This window comes from Rhinatrema bivittatum, chromosome 6 (genome assembly GCF_901001135.1).
Source record: "Rhinatrema bivittatum chromosome 6, aRhiBiv1.1, whole genome shotgun sequence".
In the NCBI taxonomy this organism is placed as follows: domain Eukaryota; kingdom Metazoa; phylum Chordata; class Amphibia; order Gymnophiona; family Rhinatrematidae; genus Rhinatrema; species Rhinatrema bivittatum.
The window spans coordinates 162494565-162505641 of NC_042620.1; the positions used below are offsets into that span (position 1 = coordinate 162494565).

The 11077-nt window shown below is 39.9% G+C and overlaps 1 protein-coding gene across 6 annotated transcripts in view; it reads left to right on the top strand.

Annotated features, from left to right (window-relative positions):
* FN1 (fibronectin 1) overlaps positions 1–1394 on the top strand; it is a 203870-nt gene extending 202476 nt beyond the window's left edge. For all 6 annotated transcript variants that reach the window (XM_029606113.1, XM_029606114.1, XM_029606116.1 and 3 more), the window contains one exon: positions 562–1394. In XM_029606113.1, coding sequence (XP_029461973.1) covers positions 562–636 — 75 coding nt within the window. In that variant the 3' untranslated portion in view covers positions 637–1394. The remainder of the gene's footprint in view (positions 1–561) is intronic.
* Positions 1395–11077: the final 9683 nt, after the last annotated feature.

Sequence of the window (11077 nt, forward strand, 5' to 3'; positions counted from 1 at the left end):
ATAGAAAAACCACATATGGCCAACAACAAGCTTGTGGTGGACCATTCTCCAGATATCTGTGCATAATAGCTTTTCCATAAATGCAAATACAGCAGACATACAAAAGAGTAAATTGGCCATCTTATTCTTATCAATTCACCCATACAGAGTAATTGATTATATTTCTTCTCATCCCTATTATCAGAGGTACATTTTTCTTTTTGCTGAAAATTTGATGTATTACAGGTACTGTACAAGTTGTTTTTTTTAATTATTTTATTGTGGAAAAATAACCTTTGGCACATTACATATAACAGAGAAAATAAATGCAAAGTCTTTTCAACAGAGAAAAATAAAAATTATAAAAACAGGTATGATCTCTTTAGCCTTAAGACTAACATTGCTCTGCAAAACTCTCTATGTCCAGTCATTCATGATAGGGAAAGAAACAGTGGTAACGTTTTTAATACATACCATGATTCAGCGTATTCATAGTCATAGCCAGCAATGTCAAAAATGGTTTTATATCTGTCCTAATGTCGTATCATGCAAACTTCTATATTTTCCATTTTCTCCCAACAGAATGTAAAATGCCCCATCGAATGCTTCATGCCTTTAGGCATACAGGCGGACACAGAACATTCACGAGGAAAATAAAAACACAGAGTAGTCAAGTTTTTTAAAGAATTAAAAAGGGAAAATTGTCACAGTTCCACTCCCTGTCAAGAGTGATGCCAAGTGAAGATGGATCACCAAGAAGAGCTCAGGTCTCTGGAGTACTCTTCCCTGCTCTCAGCTCTACTCCCAGCTTCTCATGCGTTGCAGAAGAGTTTCACCTCTCCACAGACTCTCATACTCAGTATTCAATACCGTTCAGTATTTCTTTAAAAACGTTTAAATATCTATAATGACCAATGGATCATTAGGGAGGAGGTGGTGATATAAAGTCAGATATTTTTTTTAATAGGGGCACTTGCAATGGGAGAGGTAAGGGAAGTTAAAAATCTCCCATGGGTCCAAAAGCAAAATGTATAATTTTTTTACCAAAAATAGTATTTTTAATCTTAATCCCAACAATCCAAACACTACTTTTCAGATGACTTTCTCTGCAGGCAGCAATAACTTAAAACTGCATTCTCACATCACTGCAATATTTAACTATGTGCACAGCCCTAATTCTCTTCTACATGGTGATTCCTAGTAATTTTCTTGCTGTTATGTGTTATTTATCAATTTTTCCCGGTTTTTTTTTTTGTATTGATAAGTAATTGTACCGAAGAGACCCAAGTCTTGCAATTGATACAAGAAATTTGGTGTAATTATGGTTGGTTATTTTTATACTGTACATGCCAAGGCTTTACTACTGTGTGGAAAGAGAACTCTTCTTTTAATAAAAAGATTTACAAACCCATGAAGTTTGTGCAATTAAAGGAATGTCACACTTGTAAACTCAAAACATTCTGCTTAGGAAAATCTCTCTCCAGTCTCACTGCCTCCTCCTATAGAACTTTAAAAACAAAATGGGACTGGGTACACTTTCCTTCTAAACTAGCTTTACCCTAATCAAGGAATCTGCTAGAATGTATCCCAAGGCTAAAGGAGTAGCCATGTTAGTGAAGGCCCTTTCAGGTTAACCAACCTTAACTTGAGCTGTCTTAGGCTGATATTTTGGTTAAGAAAAACGGGGGGGGGCTTCAGAATAACATTACAAATCAGTAAAGGCCCAAGGAGATACTCCAGTGGATCTTAATGGCACATATTTTCATTAGAATATAATCACAAGTATGTGTGCCATGGAAGGGTCTGTCAGGACTATTGATTAATATTTTTAATCAACGATCTAGAGCAGGGGTGGGCAAGTCCGGTCCTCGAGGGCTGCAAACCAGTCGGGTTTTCAGGATATCCTTAATGAATATGCATGAGAGAGACCTGCATACACACTGCCTCAGTTGTATGCAAATCTATTTCATGCATATTCATTAGGGGTATCCTGAAAACCCGACTGGTTTGCAGCCCTCGAGGATCGGACTTGCCCACCCCTGATCTAGAGAAAGGCAAAAAGTAGCAAGGTTCCCATTTTTTTTTTTTTTTTAAAGACCCCCAAGCTATTGTACCATTAAATATGCAACAGAAGTGGCTATGCAGACAACTGGCAGATGAGATTTAGGATGCAATTTTCCAACAGCCCATCTAGGTGAAAAGCCCATGGGTACTCTGTACCTGATTTTTAAAGAAAAATCACACACAGAGTCTCCCTTTGAAAACTGTGTATGTGTATGAAAACCTCACAGACTTTGCACTTGCATTTTGTTCAAGAATATTTTTCTTGGAAAACACAAGTAGATTTGAAAATCCAGTCTACAAGCATTATCAATCCTTCTCAAAATGCGCCTCTCGGCAAACCTTCCCTTTATTTGGCTAAAGGAAGCATATACTATGGAAACCTGTGCACGCTTTTAGCCTGATTGAGGCAGGAAAGTTTTCAAATAGCCTATTTACTTGAGTAAATCAGACAAATAATGAAAATTGTCCTCTTAGTATGGGCAGATGGAAGTTAATGCCTTTGGATAGCAGGCACAGGCACAATATTTACTAAATCTAACCAGAAAGATGGGTGTGGGAAGCTATGCTGTGGGAAACATTACTTCCTGCTACTTTATTGAAGCTTGCTAGATATTTGAATGCTTGTATCCTATTGTCATACCTAGGAACTTTCTATTTCCAGTTGGCCTGAGATTGTTCTAGATTGGAGTAGAGGGGAAGGTTATGCACTCATATTTTCACCTCTGTCAGACACACTTACAAGCTCATTCTCCTATGCACACTCTCTCATATGCACATTCTTACTCTCATTCTTGCACACTCACACATGCCCACAAACACACTTCTCTCCCTCACATATGCCCACTCATACACATTTACTTACATCTGTAGCACCCCGCCAGGTGACGTTGGAGAAACCTACCACCAATAACTGGATGTGTGCTGCCCTCCCAGCTCCCGTGTAATAGGGCCGGATAAGGGTTGCAGGTTCTTTAAATACTGAGGAAAATGACCCATGGACCCCAGATTCAATGCAATTAGAATCCCTGTTCCTGAGCAGGTGACCCAGGATACACTACAATATGCTGAAACTTTCAACACAACTTTACTCTTTGTCAAAGGCGAAGAAATACAAATGCAATGGCAATCAAAATAGCAGAATAATATCCCACAGTAAGACTCTTAGCACAGTACACTCTGTGTAGCATCTAGTAAAGGAATACACCTTTAGTGAACACCCCCTGGTTCTATTAGAGTTAAGATTTAGATTGTTTTGTTGGTTGTTTTCGTATCTCTGTTGGCTCCTTCAGAGGAGGAATGACACCCTCCTCTACAGAAACTGCAGCCAGTGTTTCCTGAAGTAGGGAAGGAAAGCAAGGGAGGAGTGCCTCAGGGATCTGTACTGGGACCCTTACTTTTCAATATATTTATAAATGATCTGGAAAGAAATACGAAGAGTGAGGTAATCAAATTTGCAGATGATTCAAAATTGTTCAGAGGAGTTAAATCACAAACAGATTGTGATAAATTGCAGGAAGACCTTGTGAGACTGGAAAATTGGGCATCCAAATGGCAGATGAAATTTAATGTGGATTTATTTATTTATTTATTTATTTAATATCTTTTATATACCGACGAACGTTGGGAACATCTCATCGGTTTACAGAGAACAGAACTTAGCAACAGGCTTTACATTTGTCACATGATTATAATAGGAATAGTAGAAATAACAATAATAACAAAAACAATAACATACGAATAATATGGAAGTTATACAAGTAATAATTAACTAAGTGGGATACATGATAGTGGTTAGTCAGAAGAGGGGCAGGGAGATTCTGCTAGATATGATTGATATCAACATTTGTAGGAGGAATAAATTTGTATATACAATGGTTGTCGAGGAATATACTTTTCATAAGTATAAGTATAAGTGCAAGGTGATGCATATAGGGAAAAATAAAATAACCCATGCCATAGTTACAAAATGTTAGGTTCCATATTAGGTGCTACTACCCAAGAAAGAGATCTAGGCGTCATAGTGGATAACACATTGAAATTGTCGGTTCAGTGTGCTGCGGCAGTCAAAAAAGCAAACAGAATGTTGGGAATTATTAGAAAGGGAATGGTGAATAAAACAGAAAATGTCATAATGCCTCTGTATCGCTCCATGTACCGCACCTTGAATACTGTGTACAATTCTGGTCGCCGCATCTCAAAAAAGATATAATTGCGGTGGAGAAGGGCTAACAAAATGATAAGGGGAATGGAACAGCCTCCCCTATGAGGAAAGACTAAAGAGGTTAAGCCTTTTCAGCTTGGAGAAGAGATGGCTGAGGGGGGATATGATAGAGGTGTTTAAAATCATGAGAGGTCTAAAACGGGTAGATGTGAATCAGTTATTTACGCTTTCGGATAATAGAAAGACTAGGGGGCATTCCATGAAGTTAGCATGTGGCACATTTAAAACTAATTGGAGAAAGTTCTTTTTCACTCAACGCACAATTAAACTCTGGAATTTGTTGCCAGAGGATGTGGTTAGTGCAGTTAGTATAGCTGTGTTTAAAAAAGGACTGGATAAGTTCTTGGAGGAGAAGTCCATTGACTGCTATTAATTAAGTTGACTTAGAAAATAGCCACTGCTATTACTAGCAACGGTAACATGGGATAGACTTAGTTTTTGGGTACTTGCCAGGTTCTTATGGCCTGGATTGGCCACTGTTGGAGACAGGATGCTCGGCTTGATGGACCCTTGGTCTGACCCAGTATGGGATGTTCTTATGTTCTTATTCCCAGCTCAACCCTTTTCCCTCTTGAGAGATTCTTTCCCTTTCACTGGTGCTCAGCAGTGCTCCCCTTGGTGCAGCACACCTCTATATTTTTTTTTTTTTTTGGGAGGGAGGGGGGGTTCGCATGGGATTCACACAAATGCCAGATCCTGGTCTCCTTTCACTATTAGCTCCCTATTGCTTCTGTCTTTCCTTTCAGCAGATACTCATGTCTCTCCTTTTTCTCTCTCCCTATTGGTTAGAACCCTCCTTGCTTCCCAGGTAGTTCTGAGGCTCCCTTTGGTCCAAAATACTTCCTGCAACATCGCTCTTGGCTGTCCTCGGGGCGGGGGGGGGGTGCTTTGAAGAGCAGTGAACATTTATTCTGCATTCACTGTCAGTAAAGAGCTTTCATAGTTGATAGATATTTTCCTCCGGAAGGGCATTCCAGGCATCCACCATCCTCTTCGTGAAGAAATACTTCCTGACATTGGTTCTGAGTCTTCCTCCCTGGAGCTTCAAATCGTGACCCCTGGTTCTGCTGATTTTTTTCTGACAGAAAAGGTTTGTCGTTGTCTTTGGATCATTAAAACCTTTCAAGTATCTGAAAGTCTATATCATATCACCTCTGCTCCTCCTTTCATCCAGGGTGTACATATTTAGATTCTTCAATCTCGCCTCATAAGTCATTCAATGAAGACCTTCCACCTTTTTGGTCACCCTTCTCTGGACTGCCTCCATCTTGTCTCTGTCTCTTTGGAGATACGGTCTCCAGAACTGAACACAGTACTCCAGGTGAGGCCTCACCAAGGACCTGTACAAGGGGATTATCACTTCCCTTTTCTTACTCGATATTCCTCTCTCTATGCAGCCCAGCATTCTTCTGGCTTTAGCTATCACCTTGTCACATTGTTTCACCGACTTCAGATCATTAGACACTATCACCCCAAGGTTTCTCTCCTGCTCTGTGCACATAAGCCTTTCTCCCCCGATCGAATACAGTTCATTCGGATTTCCACTCCCCATATGCATGACTCTGTACTTCTTGGCTGGGGATCGCGTGCCGGCACTCGGCCAGCGTGCGCAACCTACGCCTGCCCAGAGGCCGGCGTAAATAATCCAACAAAGGTAGGGGGTGGTTTTAGATAGGGCTGGGGGGGTGGGTTAGATAGGGGAAGGGAGGGGATGGTGGGGGGGGGGGTGGTGGAAGGAAAGTTCCCTCCGAGGCTGCTCTGATTTCGGAGCCCCCTCGGAGGGAATGGGGAAAGCCCTTGGGGTGTCTCTAGGGCTCGGCCCCCCTTGTATGCGCCGATCCCGGATTTTATAACATGCGTGCGGCTGCTCGTGCATGATATAAAATCGGGCGTAGATTTGTGCGCGCCGGGTTGCACGCAGAAATCTACGCCTGCATGCATGTTATAAAATGTGGCCCTTAGTGAATTATTCCTCAAATCTTACATTCTATGCTTAGTGAATTGGGTCCTAAATCAGTTGAAAAGTAAATAGAACAAGCTTTTAAAATCACAAATATTGGAAAGTGTATTCTGATTTGCTATATATTTTTTTAAAAAGTGCTAACTTCAGATGATTCCCATATTTGAGATACATAATATTTGTAAAGACATTTTTTTTTTAATCCATTTCAATCAGGTTTCAGGCTAGGGGGTACAGAACCAAGCCAGCCATAGTTGCTCCAGTTGATCTTCAAAGGAATCCAGACAGGGAAGTATCCTCTTTATTAAATTTGTTAGATCTATTGGCAGCTTCTGATACCATTGATTATAACAATTTATTGAAAAAGTTGATTGATTTAGTTCTGGAGGTATAGTTCTGCAATGGCTCCATTTCTTCTGAGATCATTTTTTGACATCAAAAACACTTGAATGTGGGGTGTCTCAAGAAGATTCTATTCTCTCCCCTACACTCTCTTCAAACATTCTCAATTATATTGTGATATTCAGCTTTATTTTACTCATGTATTTTGAAATTTATATTCTGTTTGATTCAATAAAATTGTCTATGCTTATTACAAAATAAAGTTCCTAGCATGTAGCCAGATGAACTCAGGACCAATGGATTATATGCTCCTCTGCTAGCAGATGGAGATGGAGTCAGATTTCAAAGCTGATGTCACCTTAGATACAGCCCTTCAGTATCTCTGTCTCCTAACAGATATGGACATGCTTTGCCTATTGAGATTTGTATATCCCATTGATCCTGAGTCCATCTGGCTACATGCTAGGAAATGGAGAAATTACTTACCTGATAATTTCGATTTCCTTAGTGAAGACAGATGGACTCAACATCCCACCCAAGAATCATCGGTGAAGGGAATATCGATTCCAAGAGGTTATGGGCAAGCCGTCACTCAATCCTTAGATCAGGGCATCTATAATTTTGCTGGGACTAAGCATTTATGTTTGGTTGAGTATAGTTACGGTTATCCATTTTTAATCGTTTTAATCAACTTACAATCAAGTTATAATCAAGTTTTTTCAATAGTATGTCCCCAATGGCTTTTGAAGAGAATACTGAAAGGCTGAGGTCACTGCAAGGGTGTATCTAAGGTGACATCAGCTTTGAAACCTGACTGTCTCAATCTGCTAGCAGGGGAGCATATAACCCATTGATCCAATATGAAAGGCATTTCAAAAACAATAAAAAGAATACACAAATCAATAAACAAAATACAGCAATTAAATAATTTCATGAGATTAGAAAACTAAAGAAACAAAAACTTTTTCAGAAACAGAATTTTTAAGAAACAGAATGAATTCCATAACATTGGGCTGGCTACAGAAAAAATGCATCTTTAAGTTTTCGATATATGCATTGCATTTGTTTAAGAGATGGGAGAACAAACAATACAGAATCTGCTGAATGGAGTGAACAAGAGTGGGTATAACTTTTGATTAAATTAGTCAGATAATCTGGAGCATCACCATGGATGGATTTAAAGACTAGCATAAATTTTAAATTGGTTATTATTTGAACAACCAGGAGGTAGTGTAACTAAAGCTTTGTAATCATAGTCATGCCGATACAGTAAAATCGCAAGAGAGCGCCCGCTCTCTCGGCGCGTGCACAGGCCGCTCTCCTGTACGCGCGATACCGTATTTTAATCTATTAAAATTAGGGCCGGCGGTAAAAAGAGGCGCTAGGGACACTAGTGCACCCCTAGCGCCTCGTTTTGGACAGGAGCAGCGGATGTCAGCGGGTTTGACAGCCGACGCTCAATTTTGCCGGCCTCGGTACTCGAGCCCGCTGACAGCCACGGGTTTGGAAACCAGACGCCGGCAAAATTGAGCATCTGGTTTTCGACCCGCGAGCCATGGGCCCATTTCAAATTTTTTTTTTCTATTTTTTTTTTTTTTTACTTTTTTTTAACTTTTGGGACCTCCGACTTAATATCGCCATGACCTGCTCCAACAAGGTCCAGTCCTTCATAAGGGATATTCAGCGGCAGTAATTACCACCTTGCTCTTCTGTGCACTTTCCCGGTGCTCGGAGAAATTAGCACCTACCTTTGGGTAGGCGCTAATTTCTGAAAGTAAAATGTGCAGCTTGGCTGCACCTTTTACTTTCGGTATCGCATGGGAATACCTAATAGGGCCATCAACTTGCATTTGCATGTAGCAAGCGCTATTAGGTTCGGGGGGTTGGACGCGCGTTTTGGACACGCTATTACCCCTTACTGAATAAGGGGTAAAGCTAGTGCATCCAAAACGTGCGTCCAATCGCACAATATCAGATTGAATGAAAGTAAATAAGATTAAATTGCAGTAAAACAGAAATGAAGATAACGTGTTATTTGATCAACATTAATTTGGCTTTTGTAAAGCACACAACATTGAGATGTTGCTTATTTCTCTTTTGAACACTGGTTTTGACTCCAGCACTAGTTACTTTTTTGTTTTATTAGATATCAGTGCCACATTTGACACTCTTGATCACAATGTTTTCATATCTAGACTCATAGTTATAGGTATAAGTAGTTCAGTCCTTGATTGGTTCTCCTCCTACCTCAGCAATTGTTTTTATCAAATTAAGATCAATTCTTTTGTATCATCTTGGCATCAGATTTTGTTGTGTGCACCACAGGGATACTCTATGTCCTTTGTCCTATACCTCACTCCCTTATACAGGATTCATGGCCAGCTTGGTTTGTCATTCAAGCTTCATGATGATGACATCCAGTTTGTTTTTTCATTGAAATCTAGTTGGTTTGAAACCAATCAGTTTCTTTCTCACTGTCTACCCGAGATTCAAGACTGGCTTTCTCAAAATAAGCTGTCTCTTAACATTGGAAAGACCAAAATCCTTTCTTTAGAGCAGCCTGCTTCATACCCAACACCTCCACTACTCACACTCTATTCTTTATTTTTCAGAAAAAGCATGTAATCTTGGTGTGGTTCTTGACCCTATGCTTTCTATGAAATTTCATATACGATCTGTTGTTTGGTCCTCATTTTATAAATTGAAATTACTCTGTCATCTTACACACTTTCTTGAATCCAAATAATTTTCAGACTGTCTTACAAGCTTTAATATTAAATCGACCTTTATTACTGCAATTCTCTGCTTGCCGGCCTTCTACAATCTACACTGCATTTACTTCAAATTATTCAGAATTCCACTGCACGTTTACTTTCCGGATTATCCATTTGTGACCACATTTCCCTATTTCTTGAATCCCTACATTGGCTCCGCATGTCTCATCGGATTTCCTACAAAGTTGCTGTTATTATTCATAATTTGCTTCATAAAGTTACATCACCTAGGATATAATCCACATTCAGAACACATGCTCCAAGTCATGCTCCGCATTCTGGAGATCAAAATCTATTAGACATTCCATTGTCAAGATCTGCACATTTAGTCATACTCTCTTTTTTCTATCTTTTAACCAGTTGGCAATCCACAATGGAACACTGTCACCTATCCCATGACTTTCTAATTTCCTAAGAAGTTTCTCATGAGGAACTTTGTCAAATGCTTTCTGGAAATCCAGATACACTATATAAACTGGCTCACCAGTAGAATAATGGGTATACTGTCATTCAAAATTGATATCAGCCAATCAGTGTTCACTTCTAGTCTAAGCCCTGCCCAGTCCCACCCAAACTCTGCCCATGCCCCTCCCACCCCATAGAATTGAATAGGGTAGCTATGCCCAAACCCCACCCCAAAACATACCCCTCCCACCCCAAACTATGTTCTCAACCTGTCCCTGACCCTCCTTCCACCTAACACAAACCACATCAATAACACCGTCCATACTCCTCCCACCTCATAGAAGTGAAAGGAGTAGCCCCTTCTATGTTCCTCTCCTCAGTGTAAATGTGCATGCCCACATAGCCTGCCTAGCTGGCATACAGAGTGAATTGTTATTAGCTGTGACACAGCAGGAAGCTCTCTCTCTCTCTCTCTCTTTCCTACTTCTCTCCTCCCCCTTCAGTGTAAATACACATACCCTGCCAGGCAGACATGCAGAGTGAAATGTGAGCAGAATCTTTTGTAATATTCAAAAAGGATGATTGATAGCAGGATTTGGGGGTTGGGGTATTAGAAACTCAGGCATGCAAAGTGAATAAAACCAGGCTTGAGATTTTTGTTTTAAATGCAGACCACTGCAACCATGCACGAGCAGCTATTAAATATATATTATTATGACCCAAGCACTATAGGAAGTCTTGATGGAATAAATCCTCTTTTTCAGGCTGCTAAAACATGTAATGAAACACTGACCAGAAAATAAGTAACTGAATGGCTTACAGATCATGATGTTTATTCTTTACACAGACCTGCTAGGACACATTTTAAAAGAAACAAAATCGTGTCAGATGTGGATGCACAATGGCAGGCTGAGTGGGTCAACCTGACTGCCTTGCCCAGTTATAACAGCAGCTACAAATACATATTTACAGTGATAAATATCTTTTCAAAATATGCATGGGTTGTGATGCTAAAACAAAGACAGGCCATGAAATAGCCAAGGCATTTGAAAAGATATTTAACGATGGCCATATTCCAATAAAATACAAACAGACAAGTATAAAGAGTTTTTAAATAACTTTGTGAAGAATTTGTTAAAACACAGAGATGATCATCATTTTGTGACCAACAATGATGGTAAGGCAGCAGTTGTGGAAAGATTTAACAGGACCTTAAAATCCAAAATGTGGCAATACTTTACATCGCACAACACTTTTTGATATAAAGATGTGCTACAGGCTTTTGTGAATAATTATAATCGCAGAACAATACAGGCCAGCCCCCTCAATGTA